Below are 25,618 nucleotides of genomic sequence, written 5' to 3' on the forward strand. Positions count from 1 at the left end.
TTAGAATCATGAAAGGAGATCAAGTTTTTTTCTTTTTGTCTTGGAACCCACATCCTGGTTGATCATAATATTTTTATTTCTTTGATGTTTATTTGCATTACCTTATAAATCTACAAGTGAGAATGGTTTTGCTGACAAAAGGCAATATTGAATACCATTTAAAATAGGAAATTAGTTCCAGAACTTATTTTTTGAGGAATAGCCAGCTTTTTAAAAAAATGGCATAAATGATACCAATGGACAATTTAAGCATCACATTTGACTTCATCCAGCCACTCATACTCAGCCATTGTGCTCTACGCATTTAGACTGGCTACTTTTTTCAGGTGTTCTGATAGCCATTTTCTATAGCTGATCTGATTTGGTCATCAAGGAGGCTGAAAACATTAGTCAAATGTAGGTTTCATACTTACTGAGTCCCTACGACTTCGGTAACAGGCTAACAAACCACCATGTTCGGGTATTCAAAATCCCCTTTCCTCTGTCCTGGCTTACATCAGCAGTCTCTGCCTGGAATGGATGACAGAAGGACTGAAAGCTATAGACTACTTCGGACAGACCACAAAATGAAAAATCTCCTTGTGGATAATTAACTGCTGCCTCTATATTTCTAAAAGGCAGAAGAATTGAAGTAGTAAGAAGACTTCCCTCAGTTTGTTTGTCAGAGTCCATAGTCTCTCATGGTTCATTGGTTTTAGAGGGGAGGGAGGTAGGGGGCTGGGTTAGGCTGGTGATGGGTATTAGGGAGGGCACATATTGCATGGAGCACTGCGTGTTATCCGCAAACAATGAATCATGGAACACTACATCAAAAACTAATGATGTAATGTATAGTGACTAACATAATAAAATTTTTAAAAAAAGAAAGAAAACTTCCTGTAGGTTTGTTTTCAATCCTGAAATCAAATGGTAATTGTGAATCACGTGCCCTCTTCAGAAGGACATGGAGGAAGGATTATTGATTGAATCTTGTTTTATTTATTTATTTTTTAATTTTTAAAAAGATTTTATCTAGGGGTGCCTGGGTGGCTCAGTCGTTAAGCATCTGCCTTCGGCTCAGGTCATGATCCCAGGGTCCTGGGATCGAGCTCTGCATCGGGCTCCCTGCTCTGCGGGAAGCCTGCTTCTCCCTCTCCCACTCCCGCTGCTTGTGTTCCCTCTCTCGCTGTGTCTCTCTCTGTCAAATAAATAAATTAAATCTTTAAAAAAAAAAGATTTAATCTATTCATTCGACACAAAGATACAGAGCATGAGCAGGGGTAGGGGCAGGGAGAAACAAAGGGAGAAGCAGGCTCCCCGCTGAGCCAGGAGCAGACGTGGGGCTCTATCCCAGGACCCTGGGATCATGACCTGAGCCGAAGGCAGACTCCCAACCATCTGAGCCACCCAGGTGCCCCTGAATCTTGTTTTAAACTATGAAGCTGAAGCTGAGAAAGTATCTTACATCTCCATATCAACCCTGCAGATAAAATGGACCAGTTCACAGCAGAATATACAATCTTTTTAAGTGTATATGGGACATTCTCCAGTATAGACTATATACTAGGCCACAAAATAAGCCTTGATAAATTTAAAAGGAAGGAACTCATGCAAAGTATGTTTGCCAATCACAATGGAGTGAAATTAGAAATCAATAGCAGAAAGTTATTTGGGAAATTCACCAATATGTTGAAGTTACACAACACACACCTAATAAACCTGGATCAAAGAAGAAATCACAAGGAAAATTAGAAACTACTTTGAGATAAATGAAAATGAAGATACAACATACTGAAACTTATGGCATTCAGGGAAAGCAGTGCTTAGAGGGAAATTTATGGCCATAATCACCTACATTAAACAAGAAAAAAGATTTCAAATCAATAACCCAGTCTTCCACTTTAAGACCTGGGAAAAGGAAGAGCAAATTAAACTCAAAGCAACCCGAAGGAAGGAAATAATAAAGATTAGAGGTAAAATAAATGAAACAGAGAACAGGAAAACAACAGAGAAAATCAACAAAACCAAAAGTTGGTTCTTTGAAAAGATCAACAAAACTGAACAACATTTAGCTAGATTGAACAAGGAAAACATAGAGAAGACCCAAATTACTAAAATCAGGAATGAATAAAGGACATTATAATTGCCCTTACAGAAATAATTTTTTAGAGGATTATAAAGGGAATATTATGAACCACTATAAATCAACAAATTAGATGACCTAGATGAAATGGATAAGTTCACAGAAATACACAAACTACCAAAACTGACTTAAGAAGAAGTAGAAAATCTGAATAGACAAAGCCCAGGTCCGGATGGCTTCATTCTCCCAAATGTTGAAATAAGAATTAACAGCAATCCTTCACAACTCTTTCAAAAACCAGAAGAGGAGGAAACATTTCCAACTTATTCTAAGAGACCTGCATTACTATGGTACCAAAGCTAGGTAAAGATATCACAAGAAAAAAAAAAACCACTACAGACCAATATCCCTTATGAGTGTAAAAGTTATCAACAAAATAGAAGCAAAACAAATCCAGCAACATGTATAAAGGACTATACACCATGACTAAGTGGAATTTATCCCAGGAATGAAAGGTTGGTTTACCATACAAAATGCAAGCAATATCAAATACTGTGTTAATAGAATAAAGAAAAAACCCACATGATTATTTCAATACATACAGAAAAAGCATTTGAGAAAATTCAACATCATTTCATGATAAAAACACTTAGTGATCTAGGAATAGAGGGGAACTTACTCAAACTGATAAAGGGCATCCACAACAAACCCAGAGCAAATATCATACTTGAAGGTGAATGCATGAAAGGCTTCCCTGTAAGATCAGAAAAAAGAAGGATGCCAGCTCTTGCATCTTCTATTCAGCATTGAGCCAGAAGTTACAGCCAGTGCAATCAGGCCAGAAAAGTGCAAGACATCTAGATTGAAGAGGAAGAAGTGAAACTGTCTTTATTTATAGGCAACATAATCCAATGTTAATAAAATTATGAGTCAGTCATTAAAAAACTATTAGAACTAATAAATGAATTCAACAAGGAAGCGGAAATACAAAAATCAATTGTATTTCTTTTTTTAAAAAGGTTTTATTTATTTGACAGGATTTATTTATTTATTTATTTATTTGACACAAGCAGGGGAGCGGCAGGCAGAGGGAGAAGCAGGCCCCCCACTGAGCAAGAAGCTCCACGTGGGGCTCGATCCCAGAACCCCAGGGATCATGACCTGAGTGGAAGGCAGACACTTAACTGACTGAGCCACCCAGGGGCCCATCAATTGTATTTCTACAAAGAACAATCTGAAAATTAAATTAGGAAAACAATTCCTTTTATAATAATATCAAAAAGAATAAAATATATGAAAATAAATTTAATAAGAGAATTACAAAAAACCTATATTCTGAATACTAAAAAGCATTGTTGGAAGAAATTAAAGAAGACCTAAATAAATGGAAACCCACCCTACTGGACTGGAAGACTTAATACTGTTAAGATGTCAACACCCCAAAATTGAACTACAATTTGCAGGAATTGACAAGCTGATCTTAAAATTCATGTGGAAATGCAAAGGACCCATAACAGTCAAAGCAGTCTAGAAGAAGGATAACATAGTTGGAGGCCTCACACTTCCCCATTTATTTTTAATTTTTTTAAAGATTTTATTTATTTATTTGACAGGGAGTGAGAGAGCATAAGCAGCCTGATGTGGGGCTCGACCCTAAGACTCTGAGATCATGACCTGAGCTGAAGGCAGTTGCTTAACTGACTGAGCCACTCAGGTGCCCCACACTTCCCCATTTAAAAACTTACTACATACCTACAGTAATCAAGACACTGTGGAAATGGCATAAGTATATACAAATAGAATATAATCGTGAGTCTAGAAATAAACTCTCACATTTGCAATCAATTGATTTTTGACAGGGTACAAAGACCATTCAATAGAGAAAAAATCGTCTTTTCAATAAATGGTGGTGGCATAACTGGGGAATGCAGAAAAATGAATTTGGACCCCTACCTCACACCATATGCAAAAATTAACTAAAATGGATCAAAGACGTAAGTATAAGAACCAAAACTATAGAACTCCTAGAATAAGACATAGATGTAAATCTTCCTGACCTTGGATTAGGCAATGGTTTCTTAGATATGACACAAAAAGTACAAATAACAAAAGAAAAATAGATAAATTGAACATTACGAAAATTAAAACCTTTTGTGCTTCAAAGGATACCCATCAAGAAAGTGAAAAGACAACTCATGAACGGGAGAATACATTTGCAAGTCATACATCTGATAAAGGCATTGTATCCAGAATATAAAAAAACACTTAAAACTAACAGTGAAAAGAGAAAGAACTCAATTAAAAATGGCAAAGCAACCAAACAGACAGTTCGCCAAAGAAATATAAAAATGGCCAATAAACACATGAAAAGATGCTCAACATCATTAGTTAACAGGGAACTGCAAATCCAAACCACAAGGTAGAAACCATATCACACACTAGGTCGGCTGTATTCAAAAAAGTCAGGTAATGAGAAATGTTGAAGAGGATGTGGACTAACTGGAACACTCGCTGCTGGGGATAACATAAAATAGTGCAGCCACTTTGAAAAAAAGTCTGGCAGTTCTCAAACTATTAAACACAGTCACCTTGGGACCCAGCAATTCCACTCCTAGTTACGTATCCAAGAGCGATGAAAACATGTCCACACAAAATCTTATTCATAGTAGCATTACTTACAATAGTCAAAAGGTGGGAACGACCCAAATTTCTATCACCTTTTGAATGGTTAAGTAAAATGTGATCTATTCGTACAATGGAATATTATTTGGCAATCAGAAGAAACGAACTACTGAGTGAAAGAAGCCAGTCACAAAGGACCACATATGATTCCATTTATATGAAATTTCAAGAATAGGCAAATCCATAGAGACAGAAAGTAGATTAGTGTGTATCTAGAGTTAGGGGTGGTGAGGGGTGGGGAGTAATGGCGAAGGAATGTGGGTTGCTTTTTAAAGTGCTGAACATGTTCTGAAATTAATTGTGGTGATGGTTGCACAATTCTGTGAATATACTAAAACCCACGGAAGTCTACACTTAAAATGGTTGAAATGTATAGTTATGTGAATTATATTTTAATAAAGCTGTTACTAAATGAAAGGACCAGTTCATCAGCTCATATTTAAAATGAGATTCCAGGGGCACCTGCCTGGTTCAGTCAGAAGAACGTGAGACTCTTGATCTCGGGGTCATGAGTTGGAGTCCCATGTTGGGTGTAGAGATTACTAAAAAAATTAGTTAATTAAAATAAATAAAATGAGATTCCATAGAGACCTGTATTAATAAAAGCCACATTCTTTATGCAGAGGAAATTATCAATTTTTCATTGTCCACATTATACAAACCAAAGATAACCGCTGGTTCAAGTTGGTTAGGCCTGTTGATCATTTCTTACTAGACTTCACTATGAACAAATTTACACTTTTTAGCTAAGGTTGTGGATTTTTTAAAACCGATCTCTTCTTTATGGAACATCTCCAATCTTTGGCTTGCCAGCAAAGCTGACTGTGAGTTTTGTATGTCTTAGCCCAAGGAAAAGAAGAGCAAATCTTAGACCAAATCTGTTTTATGTCTTTACAAAAGTCCAGGATGATCAAATTAATTTAGTCCTATCACCCCACGCACTCCATTTTGCATTCTTATCTCTACCTTCTTCGCGGGGAGAACAGAGAGTAATGAGACTCAAGGGTTGGCCAGTGGAGCACAGCATGGTTAGAACGACCAGTTTCAGGCCCTTAACGCTGAATGCTGGTCATTACCCTCTTGTTGACCTCAGCACTGGCTGAAACAGTGCCCGGGGGTCTCTGTGGGCTGCCGAATGAAAGGCTTACATGGTGCAGGCAAGAGGACCATGAGGTAGAAAGGGAGGTGCCGCAGCAGAGGCTAGTATTGATAGTTTCTTGGCTTTTGGAGCCAAAAAGGCATGAGTTGGACTCTTGGCTCAACCATTTATTAGTCGTGTGACCTTGAGACATTTACTTAATCTCTCTGAGCTTCATTTTCCCCACCTGTAAGATGGGAGTATAGTATTACCGGCTTTCCTAGGGTGTTGTAGAGATGAATGTGGTAATACTCATTAAGGCCAATGTCAGCATGGAGAGACCGGTGGTGAGTGTTGTTCTGTTTCTGACTGCTACGATTATCATTGTTGTTACTACTACTGCTAGAATAAGATTCACCCCCCATTCATTAGGAATCTCTGTAACATGCAATTCTCGAACATACCAAAGACCTACAAGAAGCCAGGCTCGCTCATAAGCACACAATTTAAAATTTAGAGTTGGTCTGCAGGGATAATGAATAATTCTAAATGTATTATTTTAGCTGGGGCACTGGGCCCAAGAACAGAGCATGGGCCCTTTACTCTGGCTGCCTGCTTAGTCTCCCAGAACCAAGATTATGCAGGTTTCCAAAGCTACCTTCAGGATAAGCTGTCCAAACCAACTGCTGCCCCAGCAAATGATAGCCTAGGATGTACTTAGGCCAGATGGTCACAGAGCACAAGAATGTGCTGTGGATCAATAATTACAGCTCTCAAGTGGAGCAGAGGGGTGAATTACTTGAACACCATGTGCTCGTCAGTCCCTCCTTTTTGGGCCAGGCTCAGGCCCCCAGAGGAACTATGATTCATGAGAAAGATATGGGGAATGTATATGTCTATGCAGAGAGGGAAGAAAGGGGCACCTGGCTGACTCAGGCGGTAGAGTGCACGACTCTTGATCTTGGGGTCATGAGTTTGAGCCCCACGTTGGGTGGAGAGCTTACATTTAAAATAAAAAAATTAAAGAGAGAGAGGGGGTAGATGGAAAAAAGAGAAAATTCTCCTGGTAGTTCAAAATAGTTCAACTCAGCTGGGCTGAGCACTGCTCTTTCAGCCCCTCCCTATGCCACCTCACCCCCAAAAGGCGGAAGAGGCTCTGAACTATCCTTGCTGAGGTTATTCTGATTCTAAGCATCAACTCCATGGAAAAAGTTAATGGTCATCTACAAATGTTTATCAGCTACATGTGTTGGCCCATGAAACGAAGTGGTTACAGAAGTGGGCTTTGTTATCAGAAAGATCTGGGCTCCCATTCGAGCTCTATCCGTTGACCTTGGGCAAGTTACCTAACCCTCTAAGTCTCAGTTTGCTCTTCTATAAGAGCTGACATTAAGGCTGACCTTGCAGGGTTGTAAGAAGGATTTAATCAGATGATGAATTTGGAACTTATTTGTAAATCACAGTCTGCTAGTTGGTTGTTGTTGTTGTTGTTATAACAGAAAAGTGGATATAAGGGTTTAGGGAAAGAAAGAGAATCATGGAGGGCTGAGATCATCAAGAGTGACCTTTGTAGAGGAGGTGGGTCTTGAAGTATCGGGAGGTGTTAGGGCAGGAGGACAAGAGGGCACCGCCAGCAGATGTAATGGTCTGAGCAAAAGTAAAGAGGTGGTAATGAGACTGGCATGTTCAGGCAAAAGATGCACATTTATAGCTCATTTATAGCTATAAAAAATTCCAGAGGACACTGTGGGATCATTAGCAAATCCATGGCCTCATGGTCTGAGTTCAGGGTTAATAGGCAGCATGGCCCCGGGGGGTCTGAAATCCCAGACAGCATAGTCCTCACTGCACCTTGACTCCAGTGCTGAGCTGCATGCTCAGGCTGCAGAGAATGGACATCTGTAACCTCCTGGCTAAGGCACTTGACTCCTGGGAGTGCTTGCCACTGTGAGGCTGACATGGCCCAGATATCGAGAGAAGCCATAAAGCTAACAAGAAAATAAGAATACATCTATTAGCCATTGAAACAGCATGCTCCTTAAAGCAACTAGATTCCTGATTGGAACGCTCCAACAAGGGATGAGGAAGCGCTTTGGAAAGTACAAAGTTACTAAACGAAGCAAATCTATCCATTTACGCACACACACACGTACATAGCGTAATTGCTGAAACAAGAAGAGGTTTATCATTGGAAAAAAAAAACCAGCACAATCTAATGTGATGTATTCTCTTACAATTCAATACTCCTCTAACCTTGCCCTTTTAATTGACAAATGCTAGATGTGTTTTATGTTTGAAAATTCATTTGGAAACCATTGAGGTCATCATTTGGATAGGCTTGTTTTATTTCATATTCCTACTGATGTTTGCCCTTGTGAGCAGAACAGACATGGTGAAGGTAGGATGGATTTATACACATTGTGGTGGGCCTCTTCCAAGAATAATAAATCCTCTGGTTTCCAAAACATTTAAGATGAACTGATAAACTCTAGCTTGGGTGTCTGGTGACCTGGTTGGCTCTGTCCATATTCATCCAAAGGACTCAGTGATGTGTTTTCAGCTTGTCTTGCCCTCATGTTGTCCCTCAGTGCCCTTGATTTTGTTAGCTCTTCAATATTTTACACCTCTCTGTGCAGTTTCTTTATCCGAAAAACAGATAATAATAATGGTACCCCCCCCCAGGGTTGTTGGGAGGATAAAATGTATTGCTTCATGTCAAATGCTTAAAACAGTGCCTGGCACATAGTAAGCACTCAAAAAGTGAGCTATTATTATCATGCCAAACCCATCATGCTCTCTCTCTGAATGGCAGTAGCATCTGCCCATTTGCCCAAGGTGGAAACACTGACCTTGTCCTTGACTACTCTTGCCCCCTCATCCCGCCACCTCTGAACAATCGGGCTCTGTTGATTCTTCTTCTTAAAGATTTCTTTTTCATGAAGATGTCCAAAATGAAATTCTGACCAAGTAATAATTCTCCTATAACTTGCACTCTCTCATACTCCCCACATCTGGGCCCAGTGTGGTGGGGTGCTATGATTGATTATCAAGGTCTGCCACAGGAGGGGTGGTGGTTGGGGAGGCTGATGAGCCGTATGTTGTGAATTTATAGACCCTGCTACAGGATCAAGGCCAAGCTCCTTAACAGGGCATAGAAGGCTCTCATGATCTGACCCCTCACGATTCTTCCAGCCTTACCTCTTGCCTCTTCCTGCTCTAGCCACACCAAACTGCATATTGTTCCCAGAACCATGTTCGTTCTCACCTCCATGTCTTTTCTCATACTATCCTCCCAACATGCAATGCTCTCCCCTTTTTGCCTGACTCCTACACACTGTTAAGACTCAGCTCAGTTTCTCACCACCCCAGTCTGGGTTTAAAGCTTTTCCTTGGTGTCTCCACAACTCCCTGTGCACATTGCAATCAGTGCTTTAAGCACATCACATTATAATTATCTAGTTATGTGTCTGTCCTCCCCGCCTCCCCTCACCGCTCCCAAGCAGCCTAGGAGCTTACGTGGGCAGGTACTGTGCTTGTTCATTTTTGTTTGGCCAGAGCCATGCAACCAAAACTTACTAAGCACCAATTCTGAGTTAGGCACTGGCCTGCCTGGCTTCAAACTGATCAATGCTAGAGTGGGTAGTAACACAGCACTCTGTCGAGGGCAAGGCTTCACAGAGGAGAAAGTGACATCTGAGCTGAGTTTTAAAGGTAGAGAAAGGAAAACCATTATGGGCTAATGGACCGGCATGTGCAGAGTATTAATAGCCAGCATTTACTGGAACCCACTAAGGTGCAGGCCCTGGGCTGAGTGCATTATGGGTATCACAAAGATGGGAATTTATAAAGGCCCAGGCAGGCCTTAAAGAGCAGGACTGCAAGTTCAGGAGCAGTGAGAATTTCCAGGTTGTTGGAACACAGGATGGGGCAGGGGTTAGTGGGAGCCAAGGTTGGAGAAATAAGCTGGGGCCAGATTCAGAAAGGCTGGGCTGATGGATTTGGCTTCATTACCCCTCATTCATGCCTGGCATCCAGGGACAGCCAGGAGAATGCCCGTTGGACTGCAAGCTGGCTGGTAGTCAGCAGGAAGGCCACAAGCTAGAACTGAAATGCATGTGATTGCCACGGATGCCATCCACATCATTACCGCTGACCCAAACACACCCATCTTCCCTGCTCTATCATTCCATACGAAGTGGTGTATGGGGAGAAGGAAAGCTAGAACAGAAAGAAAAAAAAAAAAACCCCTAAATGGAGAGAGAGATTCATAGTTCCACACTCCAAAAAGCCTGAGTCAGAAAGATATTAGTGCAGAAAGGTGCGATCTCTGGATGTTGACTAGAGATGAGGAAGATGTTACGAGCCCACAGACACCAAGTCCCCGAGTTCCTTGTCACAACGGACTTAGCCTTCCAGGGCTGTGTGTCACAGACAGGTTCAGAAACCCACAGAGGCTGAGAACAGACGCTCCTACATGCCCCTGCACACTGGTATAGAAAACCTCCGACTCCCCTATCCGACCGCATTTGGGGGGAATCTCATTCCTCAGACCCCTAGCAATTGGTGCTGTATGGGAGTATGAGTAATGTGTTGCCTCCAGGCACAAACAAGAAAGAAATGTTGAAAAGGAGAGTGGGGATGTGTTCCAAATTTAGCTTTCCTTCCAACCTCTGCCCATATGGTCGGTGGTTAAAAAAGTGATTACCAAGCCAACGAAATGTAACCCGATATTAGGAGTTCCGCTCTAACTCCACGCAACCAGGGGTAATGGCAGCACATGGTAATCATCGGTCATAATGCCGTCTGATATGGGGAGACTGGCCCCTAAAAGTGGTCCTCGCCTCAGTGCCTCACAAGCTGGCCTACAAGACTCCCATCTTGTGGGATGGGACTGATGAGATTTCCAGTGGTTAAGCAGAGATTTCACTGAGAGCCCATCGACCTCAACAGGGAATAAGGGGTTTTGAGGGGAAAAAAAAAAAAAAGTTTATGGCTCTGGTTAACAGTTTCCAAGTTAGGAATTTTTCCAAGTCTTAGATTCCAAAGGAATCCTAGATTTCAGAGTAACTGAAAATGAGGGGCTCTTGCATTTTCTAGCATAACTTAGGAAGAGAGAAACTTTCCCTCACTCGTGGTGGAAAAAGCTATTGATTTAAGCCTAGAACCTTTAAGGAGGAAGGAAGGAAAACAAATCTTCCAAAGTACCCCTTCACCCCATGGTACACTGGTAACTCTTTAACAAATGGTTCTCAAAAAAAAAAAAAAAAAAAAAAAGCATGCATGTCAGCTTTTTTTTTTTTTTTTTAATTTTATTTATTTGTCAGAGGGTGAGAGAGAGCAAGCACAAGCAGGTGGAGCGGCAGGCAGAGGGAGAAGCAGGCTCCCCACTGAGCAGGGAGCCCGATGTGGGACTCGATCCCAGGACCCTGGGATCACTACATGAGCCGAAGGCAGACGCTCAATCAACTGAACCACCCAGGTGTCCCTAGCTCATTTTAATTGTTGATGGAATAAAGGAGGTGGGACACACAATTTCCAAATAATAAAAAATATATGATACTCTTTATTATAAATTCCGTATAGCCAATGGATTCTCACAGAATCCTTTCACTGATTTTTGCCCAGCTCTTACGTCGGTAACCAAACCAGGGTCGTGATTGACAAGCAAGTGTAGTTCCTGCAAGAACAGTGGCTGATACACCGGTTTACGTTAAGGAACAAAGAGGAAATAACAAAGATATATGTCGGAATCTCATTCCTTCATCAACAATGGCGGTTGACTTCTCTGCTAGGTCGGATAACAGTTTTCGAATACTGAGGAACGGACCCTCAACGTTTTATGCTCCTCGAAATGTAATGGCCACAGAGCCCACACGATTTAAAGTTTAATCCACACTGCTAACCTTTTCCCATAACTCTCTTAAGTCTAGAGTCTAGACAATCAACAAAATGATACATCAAGCCCTGATTTGTAGGTTTTGCTGCTTTCTGTGGTGTAAATATTTCCATCGCAGTCAATATCAAGCTAGCGATGGGATGATAGGGCTTACGGAGGTCTAGCAGCCACACTGCCCTCACCCCCATTTCAACTGCTGCTTTGGAGTCTCTTCCACCATGGGCTCCAACAGGAAGGGGGAGACAAGGCAGAGACACCAACAGCAGGCTACTCCTCCCTACTCGGAGTGGGGTCTGCTGCTCTGCTATTTTTTGCCAATCTGTGAGGAGACAAGCACAGAAATTGGAAGTAAGCACTTGGCAATTTTTATAGCAATTTGACAGAGAGATTTTTTAGGTCTGTTGAGTCTCCTAGTTAAAAACTGTGGCTTATTTTTTGTAGGCCTTTTTGTGATTTCCTTTTTGTAGCAATTCATTTTTATTATATTTTATAAAACTATTGGTCCATGACAGATTCAGGAGGAACAAACCCCCGACCTCCCAGTCCTTCCCACAGATAACTTGAGATGCCCGGGTCTATTCTATGAGGCCAGGGTCAGAAGGGAGAGGGTGGTGCGGGAGACTGGTGTGGACCAGACAACCTTGATATTGACCATTCTGCCATTCGGGCTAACCTCATAGCTGGAGGAGGGGCTGTGGCCCAGTTTGTTTTTTATAACATAGGGGCAGGGAGACCACAAGCCTGCAAATGATTGGGGAGAGATGAGAACTGGAGTTCTAGAGGCTATGAGTGACAGAGAGGATGTTGAAAGGAACTACTCCCTGGAAAAATCTGTCATTCCTCAGGATCCATTTACTTAGGAAAAAGGTTACAGAAACTCATAATTGGTGACATGTGCTCAAATACAACCAGAGAGAATAACTTCTCCATTTCTCTTTCCTCCCCAACCCCAGCCAGAAAAATTGCCTCATTGGTTTGTTCCACTATCTTGGTTCTCTTTTGCTCTCTTTGCATGATTGAATCATCATAAAACCATAGCATCTCAGAGCTATTCAGGACCATGGAAGTCAAGAGCCCATGATGTAGGTATCTGCTCACTTTCTGACATCCCACCCCAGCCTCACCCAGCCAATCTTTCTGTTAGATGGTTGTTTAATCTCTAGTCAAATATCTCCAGAGTCAGGAAGCTGATGGTTCCCTAGAGCAATCCATGCCACTGAGAAACAGCTCGAAGGGTTACAAAGTTCACCCTTTTCTCAATCAAAATAGATCTCCTGGTAAATTCCACGTATTGGCTCCAGATCTACCTTCATCCTCCACCTGCAAGACCTCAAAATATTAGAAGACAACATTCACATTCCCTAATTCTTTTCTTGTATAGACTGAACATCACTACTTCTTCTATCTTTCCACTAAACCTGTTTGCAGATTCTTCACCATCCTGCTCACCCCTCAAGAGGTACACTAGACTACAGACATATGACGACTCACCCAGCATGTCCTGCCCGCCTCACAGGAGCTCCTACTCCCATATTGACCGGAACAGGGATCACCAATCTCTCTGTTCACAACTTCAGCTGCTAGAAGCCAAAGGCTACTTTGAGGAAGCTAATTAAAGAAGCAGTGAGGTTAAAACCTGCCAAATATGAGGCAAAAGGAAGCAAATTCTGAGAAGTAAACACAGCATATGGATAAATGAAATATTTATTGAACACCTATTAAGTGGCAATTACAAGGCGGGCAGAGGTTGGTGACCGGGAGCTGATAAGTGTATATATACGATGAAAAAGACTTGCTTGCTACCCTCTGAGGAGCTCATCATTAGTCAAGGACACTACTTTGCTCTGAACCCCAACCTGAAGTTGCTAATGAGATTGCTCTCTGCTCTGGCATAGACTCTTCTCTGGCACCAGAATTTACAGAATAGCCTCTATCGATTTTTATTTATTCAGTAATTATATTACTGCTCAGTTCATCAACGGGCTACAAATTATGAGATCCTGTATGCACTGGTCTCCCATTCTCACCTTAAAGTCTTATTTACCTTCACCCATACCTATTAGGATTGTTAAAAAAAAAAAAAAAAGATCAAAAGGCAGTTTTTAAAATTCAGTAAGTATATTTAGAAATGTTAAGAACTGTAAGTGCCGTGGATCATTTTACTGGATCATTAAGCATCTCTTAGCCAGGTGTGTACGTACAAAACAACTAACCAAACAGGAAAAAAACCACAAAAAACAAAAAACAACTAACCAAACAAAAACTTGCCAGTAACTTCATTCCTACCAAAGCAAATTGGACCCCTCCTTGCACCTGCCACAGGCAAATAATTGGGGGGGAGATAATTGGCTACACCTTCTTGCCATATTAACCAAAGTTAAAGGAAAGCATGATGCGAATCGGAAAGAGAGCCTTGAGGACGCGTGTGTGTGCGCGTGCGTATGTGGACATACGTGCCTGTGTGTGGCATTTCAGGGGTTTCGTGGAAGGTTGGCCATCGCAAAGCCTCCGGTGGCTCCTAGTCCCTCCTCCCGTCAGAGCAGGACCTCAGCCTGGCCTCAGATCTGATGTCCATGTGCGGCCCCCGGGACTGGTGGCCCCTGACCCCTAACTTGCTGTCTTGCTCTGCAGGCTCATGATTCCTTGCTACACCAGGCTCTTCTGATTGGGTTCATGCAAGAGACCGTCGTTCAGGGCCACTGCACAGGTTTAATTAGACATCACGTCTTTCTTTCTGAGATGGTATTTCTTCTTGCAGGGGAGCACTTCCCAGTTGATGGCATACACCCCTGCTTTCCCAGATCCCCTGTGGATGTTCTCCTCCAGGGATGGCTTCAGCTCAGCTAGAGGCTTTGGGCTTGCCCCCCTCCTGCTGGTTCCTCCTCCAGTGTTCTACCAGCTGTGCTGAATCTCTCGCTCCCGTTCCCTTCTATCATACTAGATGACCACAATTTAGTCGAGGCGGTCGCTAAATTGGCCAACATGGCTTCATCCAGAGAAAATCAGTTGCACCATTTAGGCAGATTCATATATTCAACAGTTTCCTTTTAATTTGAAACTGATCGTAAAGTGTAATACAATGGCCACAAATTGTTCACCCCCCCAATGCTCCCCCAATTCTTAGAGTTCCATGTAAGGCCCACCAGCAAGTCTAACTATCATAGCGTTACCCTTGATAAAAGCCTCCTAGCCTAATGGCTCAGGCAGGAAAGTCTCCCAGGGCAGTAGGCCTAGAAAAGTGAACCCCTGAACATCTCCTCGCGAATAATAAGAAACACACTCCTTCAAGCATCTCATGTTATGTAACTTGATGGAAAGTTTTTACCTTCCCTTACTCTCATCTGTCACCAGCTTACCTGCACTAATTCCTTAGGTGACACTAAAGCATGGAGAAGGATCTTTTCTGGGTACACGTACTGAACAGGCAGGTAATATCACTCACTGTTAAAGCTCACATCAAAATCCGTCTCTGGGAGCCATGGAAACTGCCCAAAGCTCTGGAGAGAGATGAGATTGGCTGTCTTGTCCATCTATGAGCAAAAACCACCTGGTCTGTATCTGCGTGAAATGCTATTATAGTAAGCTTTGCTTCCTTCGGCTTCCCTATGGCGTTTGTTCTCGAAAAGCTCACGGCATGAAAGCAGATTGCTTAGAGCTAAGAGCGAGATAGAATGGAAAAAAAAAAAAATCACAGGCCCTTTCTTGACCTTCCCCAACTCATCCACCCTTGCCCTCACTGTCCCACTAACACCAAAGAAAACAAAACATAACTAGCTGTGATTCTTTCAAGATGTAGGTGACTACCACTGTTGTGACTGTGGTTATTTACACAACTCAGCAGACATATTTGTCATTGTTGAAATACCTTCTCACTTAGCTAGAAACAAGTTAATGAGTAACTGAAAACGCCATCTTGGGGATGGAGAAGGAGGAGCATATTATAATGAAAATTGCTGGCCAGAACATTGGGGACTTAATTTTTCTAATTTTAGCTACAGGCTTTTGGCAACTAAAACTTATAACCCAATGGTACTACACAATATTAACAATATTACCCCAAATGAGAAACTGCTTTACAGTTTATAAAGTACTTTTATGTCCTTTGTCACCTGTGTTTCATTCAACAACTTTTGAAGTGGGCAAGTTAGGAAATATTTTTTTTAAAGATGTATTTATTTATTTGAGAGAGAGCATGAGAGAGCACAGAGTGGTGGGGGAGGGGCAGAGGGAGAGGGGGAGAGAGAATCTTAAGCAGACTCCCTGCCGAGTGCAGAGCCCAATGCAGGGCTCGATCCCAGGACCCCAAGATCATGACCTGAGCTGAAACCCAGAGTCGGATGTTCAACCGACTGAGCCACCCGGGTGCCCCTGCAGATCAGGAAATATTTCAACATTATTCTTATAGAGGAGGAAACCGAGTCTCAGGGGAGCTGAGTGACTTTGTCCACGGTCACAAGACTGGCAAGGGGCAGAAGCTGAACAGAGACTGTTTGACTCTGTAGATGAAATGCCCTTCCCTCCCTGAATGTCCCAAGTGTCAGCAGCCTGAAGGAAGAAGGGTATGGCATTCATCCATCAGATGGGATCCACCTCACAGTGAGTGACATGAGGTCCCATTACACTGGGGTCACATGTTTGAGGGACTGATATCCCAAGAAAGAAGGTGGGAGGGAGTCACTACAAGATGCTCCTGAGAATTCTGAGAGCGGGTTACTTAGTGAGAAGCAAAGTGTGCAAAGGAAGTAGGCCTATCAAACTATAGAATACGCTTTGGGAAAACTGCCATAATTTATTCCTGGACTTATGACCAATAAGGTGGTATAAATAGATATATTACTGTATCCACATGTATTTTGATCTCTGAACAGGACTCAACAACTTTCCCATTAAAAAGCCCCCAGGACATTTCATTCCTCTACAAACTTTCTACTTACTCTTTGGCAGGCTACGTGATTTGGTCGAAAACGTTATAATCTTGCAGATGTCACCCCTGAGTAAAGGCCCATGATACAGTTCCTCCATTGGTTTTATCCTTCTCACCAAACCAAGCCATTAATGAATTTATTCATACAAGGTGACTGCCAGCCTGAGCTCTGAAGGTCTGACTTGACAACTCAGAAGAGATAAGCTATCGAAGTGTCCTCCACCTCCTCTTACGTGCACAGGCTTGCTACAAGTCAGAATATAAGGTTGCACTTGATGCACTAAAAAAATGAATGGAAATCACTGGCCTAAAAGACATATTTCCTATTTCCTAAATGCTGGTCTTGTTTTGTGTTGTTTTAGTTGTTCTTTTGCCTCCAGATTGTAAAGTAACAGCAAGGAGGAAATCTTGAGTGTAGAGACTCATGGGGCTCACAGCTGTGAGTCTTAATGGCTTCGCTCCAGCACCGCTGGGAGGAGGTGACTGGTGGGGTGGAGCGGACAGCTGCTTCCCCTCGCAACGCCTGGACGCGACAGCACTGAATGGCAAAAGGGACCTGCCTGGGCCTGGACTTCACCTTCACCCTGACCCCGAGCCCGGGAACAAGTGGCAGGTTTTCTCTTTTCAGCCCCCACACTGACATGGCAAAACAAAGGTTCTTGAGGGCGAACACTTCCACAAGAAACATCTGTTTAAATGGGTAAGAAACATCCATTTGGTTTTAGTATTGGTTCAAGTTGTGAGCCCAAGACGTGTCTCGTGAAGCCTCCTCCTCAGCTCACCACCAACCGGCTAGAGCTACCCTAGTCCTGCGTTGCAACTGGGCACGTGTTTATCTTCTCCGGCCTATTTCCACTTCTCTCCTCCCAAGAACGAAGCTTCCACGGCATCTGTGATCACTTCCCACTGTCTTTGACCCAGCTTGAGTCAAGATTATCTTCTTTTTCTGACTTGCAGTGATAAAGACATTAGGCTCACCAGAATGTTCTGGCTGTACCCATGGAACAGTGCAAGCTGGAGCAAGAACAAGCCCAGGGAGGAAGGGGGTGAGGGAGTAGTAATAGATCCCCGAAATGGGTGTTTCTTGCTGGGTGGCTTTGTAAGAGTGTTTCAGTTGTTTCCAAGAGCAGGTGTGTGTGTGTGTGTGTGTGTGTGTGTTTGCGTACACGTGAGCTCACGTGCATGCACCTACATGAGTACATGCACATGTGCGTGTGGTTTTCTGTGTGGGTGAGAGTGGGGACTTGGCGGAGAGGGGGCAGATGCTTAAGTTGCTTAGTCATCATGTCTTGGCTAGGGACACCTGGCCAGAGCTTGCAAAGCTTCTCAGGAATCAGCCCCAGCCAAAGTGCTGGGAGTAGCCAGCTTCCCAAGCAGCTTACAATAAGGGCTTTGACAAGACCAGCAACTGGGAACAAGGCTGATGGCAGCCCAGCAACAACACAGTTTACTGCACCAGCTCCACAGCGGCTGGTCTGTCTTTGGAAGGGAGTCTGAACATGGTGTTCAGTGCAAAAGCATTTCTTAACTCATGGGCTCAATTCTATCTTCACAGAAAATACGTGTTGAGCTAGGGATGCTGAGAAAGCCAGAGAGCTTCCAGAGATTTGGGGATTCATAGTAACAGTCTCCTGGTTGTTACAAATATCTGTAGAGCTCAACAGGTTGCAAAGCACTTTCACGCTCAACATCACCTTTGATTTCCACAACTCACTGAGGTTGGTGAGGATGCATATCCCTACTTTACAGCTGGACAAACTGAGGCTCAGAGCACTACATAACCTGCTCAAGGTTCCACTGGGAGGAAACATGCTACAACTGGAACCCAAGTGTCCTAATCTACCATGTGGGTGACTGGGCCTCAGGCCTCTTTTCTACCTCCTGGAACACTTAGCTCCCCGTGGGCCAGCTTAGTGGCTTCTTAGATGCTTCAGGTATGAAACCTAAATGCTGCAAGTGCTCAATCAGAAGGTGATAAGGGCTGCCGACAAATCACCAGGGGCTCTCGTTAACAATGACCTGTGATTGGGTGGGTCTCAAGGTGGGCCCTGAGCGCCTGCGTTTCTAACAGACTCCCAGATGATACAGATGTTGCTGGGCCACTGAGCGCACCTGGAGTAGCAAGGGGAATTGGGGATATTGCTGAATGTTGGTTACCTGGTTTTAATTGCCTTTTATGGGTCTTAAGTAAACCAACTAATAAAACAAGCTAATTCTAAGCTACATCTGCAGGCTCTCTGAGCTCCCAGAGGTCAGTAGAGGCAGCAATGGACCTGTCGTTTTAAGAGTAGATAGCATTTTTGGAGTGCTTACTAGGTGCCAGGAACCGAGCCAAATGCTTTGCATGGATGATTTGATGATGATGATGATGATGATGATGATGATGATGATGATATTGAATTGCCACAATCTTAGTAGCCAAGAAAAATGAAGAAAGCAGGGGACCTACGAGGTCAGAAGAAAACACTAAAGAAGATGTCCCCGAGACTCCAATAAGCACCCTGCCAGGGACTCAAGCCAAATCGAGGAACATGATCATGGATTGGCCATCCCAGCATGGCCCACGAACATGGGGCATTCTCTTTGTTTCGCGAATGGAGAAATGGACTTTCAAGAAGAGGAAGGGGGCTTGCTTTAGGACACATGGGAGTTGGGAGCAAAGTCAGGAAGAGAGGTGTCCTGCATTTCATCCAGTGCAGCAAAACAAGGGAAGAAGTGAGCCAGGGGGACCGCTTGCTAGTTACGGTGTAAAAGAGTAAAAGGTCTGTTCCGGGACAAGAGGGAGATAAAAGAGGGTCTTAACCCTCCTCTGAGCCTTGTTATTATTATTATTTTTTTTATTCCCAAGTTGTGTTTTGGAGGAAAACTTTGGAAGTTCTGAGTGAGATGGCAGTAAACGCACACAGTGTTCCAAGTCTGGTTGACTAAGTGGATGTTGATGAATCACCAGGACCAGATGGCATCTGCCCAGATTTGGGGTAAAATTGTGTAAGAGCTGACCAAAGTGTAGAGCTTGTCGTTCCAAATAGCTATTGTGCCATGAGCCTGGCAGATTGCCAGTAAGTCTCCTCTCCCTGCGAAGCATTTCAAAGGGGACCTAGGGAGCGCCAGGCTGGTAGGATCGCTGAACATGTTATGCAAGTGTAACCTATTGGGAGTAAGGCATCATTTTTCCTTAAATTAAATTAGCCACCATTTGTGTAGTGTTTTACAGTTTACAAAGCACTTAGGGTTAATCATGCCTAACTAATTGACTAGAATTATTTGAGAGGATAAATGTGCAATGTGGACAAAGGGAAACCAGCGGATGTAATCTATTTAAATTTTGAAAAGGCCCTTGACAAGGTCCCCTACCAAACACTGTTTAAAAAAGTTAAGTCGCCATGGAATTGTGGAGTAGCGTTTTGAAATGGATAGGGAAGTGGCTTATAGGCAGGAAAGCGAGAGGAGGGGTAGGCAGGGACATTTTTGGAGAAGGATGAAAAGTGGTGTGTCCCAAGGACCGATGCTGGAGCCAGTTAATATTTTGGCGAATCATCTGGGCAGCCTTTAGATGACTGAAAGCTGTTCTGGGTGGCAAAATGCAAAGCAGATTTCAGTCTTTTTACAATTGTCTAGATGAGCAGAGAAAGAAGAGATCAGAGTAGAGTTATTCAAAGAGAGGCCTCTGAAATCTCACTACCTGGCTCTGAATCCTGACTCTGCCCTTAGTGACCACGCAACCTTAAGGAAATTACTCTACCTCTTCCATCATCAGTTTTCTCATCCGTAAAGTGGGAAAAATAACCACTCGTCGTTCATAGTGGAAACAATACAAGACAATGCGGGCAAAGTTCTGGTGCAGCGCTTGGAGCCTGGTTAATGTCCAGAGAACATTGGCTTCTATTATTTTTACTTATTATAAGATGCCAGCCTCTGAGTGATCATGTTATGCCCTAGGAATGGAACTTGGGAGCCACTGCAGACTACTTCTTGAAAGCAATGGCAGAGTTTGTTTCAGCAATTCAGAGAGGATGGGGGATGCACGTGGACTGAGATGGTTGTGAAAGATTTCATTTCAGGAAACCAACAATTATGGAGCACCTAGTATGTGCTAGGTACCAGGCTAGATGCTTTACAAACTTTCCCTCTTGATGTAATCCTCCAATAGTCCTATGAAGTTAGGGTATTGATCCCCATTTGACGGACGAGGGAGTGAAGACTTAGGAGGAAGGGAGCCAGAATGCAAATACACGTTTGCTCTACTCCCAAAGCTAGTTTTTTGTCACTGTATCATACTTAAAATGCAAATTTTAAATTTTAATTCTAGTATAGTTAACATACAGTGGAGGGATGGGTGTAATTTAAGAAGGGACAAAAGAGGGGTATCTATACAGAAATAAATGCAGGCAATGGTGTGAAGACAGAAACAAGAGCAGTATGTTTATGCTTCCTTCCGAAGTTACCCCATTATTGGTGTTCACTACAGTCCCAAGATTGCATTGCTTTTTATAACTGAGAAGAACCAAGGAATGTCCAACGGGAAACAGAGCCACCTGATTTGGTCAGTTCGTTTTAGACAATAAAAAACAAAAACAAAAACAGGAAGTTACCCTTTTCATCTACCCAGGTCCAGGGATGGGGGAAAAAAAATGGCTACCTGAAAACTTTGTTTTTTCTAGAGTGTAGTATTTTCTTGCAGAGCTGATGGCACCGTAGGGTGTGGGGACTTTCGGAAAGTTAGAGAGAGCAGAGGCAACTGGAGTTGAATCTGCGAGCATGGCTATTTTGGCTCGGATGCTGGCCGGCTTGCCCACGCACCTGTAAGGAAGCGGAGCTGGTTCCTCACTTTCATCGCGCCATCCCCTGAGCCCCCGATGCACTCGTCTTCATCGTCGCCACAGTCGCCACTTTCAAGCCCTTCCTCGTCAAGGTTTTTATCCAGAACTCTACCTTTGGGCACAGACATGGTTCTCAGGAGCTGAAAGAAATGACCAGAAATGTAGCAGCAATTTAGATTTCTCAGGGAGGTCTAAAACAGCGTCTTGCGAACAGGAGGCATTAAAAAATGTCGAATGAGTTACACAGAAGCTTTTAAAAAGCCATTTTCAAATGTAGGTAAGGTAAACTGCTTATATTCTTTTTCTTTTTTTAGATTTATGTATTTATTTGAGAGGGAAAGAGAGAGAGCAAGAGCACGGGGGAAGGGCAGAGGGAGACGGAGAGGGAGAAAGAGTCCCAAGCAGACTCTGTGCTGAGCCTGGAGCCCGAGGTGGGCCTCGATCCCATGACCCTGAGATCACCACGACCTGAGCTGAAACCAACCAACTGAGCCTACCAGGCGTCCCAACTGCTTATATTCTTTGGAGTTTTATACTTCTGGAATGTTCCATAGCATTTGATATGATTCTCTACTCCTCCATGCTACTTCCACCACCCAGTAGCCGGTGTATACTGCATCAGACCTTCCATACCATGGTATTTAAGTCCCCGAAAGCCTCCATGGTAGGAGACCTCACTGATGAGAAACTTAAGATGTGACAGACTAAGCATATTTATAGGCTGAGAGGACACCAAGATCAGGAAAGATCCCTATGGAAGCCTCCTACATTGATATTTCCATTAAATTCAAACAACAAATGCTTCACACCAGATGAAGAGCCTAGCAATGGCATTTTACACACATTTTAAATACATACTTACAATTAACTGCCAATGTGCCATGCCTTGATCACTAGAAAAACTAAAAATCTCTCCCTCCTTCACAATTTCCATAAGGTGGTTTGAAATTCACATTGCTTTGTTGTAGATAATATGCCTACTAAGAGGCATGTCTGTTTTGCTCTTCAGTGTCTGGCTTTTCAGTTATGTGGTCAACGCCTTTTTTTTTTTTTTTAAAGATTTTATTTATTTATTTGACAGAGAGAGACAGCGAGAGAGGGAACACAAGCAGGGGGAGTGGAGAGGGAGAAGCAGGCTTCCTGCTAAAGCAGGGAGTCCAATGTGGGGCTCGATCCCAGGACCCTGAGATCATGACCTGAGCTGAATGCAGATGCTTAATGACTGAGCCACCCAGGTGCCTGAACACCCAACTCCCCCAAATCTCTCCACTGACCCAGGAGCCCATCTCACAGCATGAATGGTCTCTGAGAGCAGTTCTTAGACCCCATGTACTTTTCCTTGCCATCTCTCACCACGGCTGTATTCCAGTGTCCTCTATTCCTGCCCCACCACCCATTTGCAGCCCTAAAGTTGGACCCACCTCGTACTTCTAAATAATGGCCAACAAAAGGTGCTTGATCTACCAAAAGCGAGATTTTTGTGATTGCACAAGAGGTTTCCAGGAAAAAAAAATGCATATATAGACACATCTTGGTTTTGTGGTTTCTATTATCCGTGTTCATTGTCACTGCAAAGTATACTTTCATGTTCTCCACTTGTGATTTAGCTCCTATCCCAAGATCTACACGGAACAGGCTATATACCATAGAGAAATGTGACTGTGGGTTTGTTTCTTTTTTCAAGCAAAGAAAGAAAAGTCTAGCAACCTCTAATGGTGTTGGAGAAGCCAAGCTACCTACCATCTCCCACTCTAGCACCATCTCCACCCTACTGCCTCTAATGCATCCCCTCCCTGACCCTCCCCACCCCAACTCATCCTACACATCTAAATGTATAATGTAGGGGCACCTGGGTGGCTCAGTCGGTGAAGCATCTGCCTTCAGCTCAGGTCATGATCTCAGGGTCCCGGGATCGAGCCCCATGTCGGGCTCCCTGCTCATCAGGGAGCCTGCTTCTCCCTCTCCCTCTCCCCCCCCCCCCCACCACATGCCTGTGGTTTCTCTCTCTCTCTCTGTCTCAAATAAATAAATAATATCTTTACAAAAATAAATGTATTGGGACGCCTGGGTGTCTCAGTTGGTGAAGAGTCTGCCTTCAGCTCAGGTCATGATCCCAGGGCCCTGAGATCGAATCCCGCATTGGGCTCCTTGCTCAGCGGGCAGCCTGCTTTTCCCTCTGCTTGCCGCTCCCCCTGCTTGTACTCTCTTTCTCTCTGACAAATAAATAAATACAATTTAAAAAAAAATAAATGTATACTATAGATGCATAGGCTAGGATAAGCTAACCTAGTGATTCTCAACCTTTTTGGTCTCAGGACCAAAATTTGTATTCTTGTTCAGAATCCCAGAGAACTTCTGTTTATACAAGTTGTATCTATTGACATTTACCGTCTTAGAAATGATAACTGAGAAATGTAAAAAAGATTTAATAACTAGTTTAAACTTAACAGTAATAAACCCATGATGTGTTAACATAAATAACATTTTCTAATGAAAAAGAAATATATTTTTCCCTGACATAAAATAGTTAGAAGGAAGGGTGGCATTGTTTTACATTTTTGCAAATCTCTTTAAAGTCCAGCTTAATATGGTAGCTGGATTATTTTATCTGCTTCTCCATCCAATCTGTTGTTACATGTTGTTTTGATTGAAATATTTGTACAAATTCCAGTGTCTCACAGATATGTAGTGGGAAAAGAGGAAAGTATTTTAGTAGGCTTTCCAGATAACTGTGGATATTTTTCAGTGATACTTCATAAAAACCACAAGGGGGAAAAGTTAGTTGCAATGTGGAATATGAAACCATATGAATCAACTTTTCATGTTCTGTTACATTAAAATCCATTGGTGTGTTCTGAACTTTGAATGGACCTTTTACCCATTTTGTGTCATCATACTTGGGTCATCCAAAAATACTGTTTCACCGAGCTATGCGGGTCTTCCGAATGTTAATACCTTTCATTATATGATACATAAAAAAAAAATCACATTCGGGCGCCTGGGTGGCTCAGTCGGTTGAGCGACTGCCTTCGGCTCAGGTCATGATCCCAGGGTCCTGGGATCGAGTCCCACATCGGGCTCCCTGCTCTGCGGGGAGCCTGCTTCTCCCTCTCCCACTCCCCCTGCTTGTGTTCCCTCTCTCGCTGTGTCTCTCTCTGTCAAATAAATAAATAAAATCTTAAAAAAAAAAAATCACATTCATTAATTACATCACCTCCAATCTAACTAGAAAAAGTCTAAGTGTTGGGAAGCTCTCAAGGTCATGGTGGCAGATACATGTTTTCCAAAATTTTGCTTTTCTCTTGAAAGTTTAAATTTTATCATTGGTAACAAATACTATCAGCTTTTCCTTTAACTGATGGGCTCTCTTTGTTCCTTTCAGAGAAAATTTCAGAGAACCATAGTTTGTCAGTCATTATTTCAAATAAAAATAGCATTGCATGAAAATGAGGCCAGTTTAGCTCATAGCTTAAATAATCTTACAAGTGCTTTTCCTTGAGACACACAGCTATACGGTTTGCAGCAGAAATACCTTAAGTGTACACAGAATATTGTTTTTAAGATTTCTTTCTTTCTTTCTTTTAGAGAGAGAGGAGAGAGCCCGAGTGGGAGGGGCAGAGGGAGAGGGAGAGAGAATCTCAAGAAGACTCCCCACCCAGCATGGAGCCCGATGCGGGGCTCGATCCCAGGACCCTGAGATCACGACCTGAGCCGACACCAAGAATCAGACACTGACCTGACTGCACCACCCAGGTGCCCCATATACACAGAATTTTTTTTTTATTCTTATGTTAATCCCCATACATTACATCATTAGTTTTAGATGAAGTGTTCCATGATTCATTGTTTGTGCACAACACCCAGTGCTACACAGAATATTTTTTTAAAGGACGCTCAGGAGTTATAGTTTAATAAACTAATCATTTTTACTGCTTCGGCCATAACTCTTTTTTTTTAGTAATCTCTATGCCCAACGTGGGGCTCAAACTCATGACCTCAAGATCAAGAGTTGCATGCTCCACTGCCTAAGCCAGCCAGGTGCCCCAGCCATGATAATATTTTTTTTTTAATGGCCAGCCATGATATGCTTTTTTCTTTTTTTTTTTAAAAGATTTTATTTATTTATTTGAGAGAGAATGAGAGAGAGAGAGCAGGA

General features: G+C 42.9%; 1 protein-coding gene across 1 annotated transcript in view; it reads right to left on the bottom strand.

Annotated features, from left to right (window-relative positions):
* The window catches only part of GPC3 (glypican 3), a 416,111-nt gene that overhangs the window by 27,389 nt on the left and 363,104 nt on the right, over window positions 1–25,618 (bottom strand). The window contains exon 7 of the mRNA XM_045882705.3: window positions 21,443–21,602. Coding sequence (XP_045738661.1) covers window positions 21,443–21,602 — 160 coding nt within the window. The remainder of the gene's footprint in view (window positions 1–21,442; window positions 21,603–25,618) is intronic.

The sequence above is a fragment of the Mirounga angustirostris genome, unplaced genomic scaffold (genome assembly GCF_029215605.1).
Source record: "Mirounga angustirostris isolate CCGP_5_RB_7025 unplaced genomic scaffold, mMirAng1.0.hap1 SCAF_11, whole genome shotgun sequence".
Taxonomy (NCBI): domain Eukaryota; kingdom Metazoa; phylum Chordata; class Mammalia; order Carnivora; family Phocidae; genus Mirounga; species Mirounga angustirostris.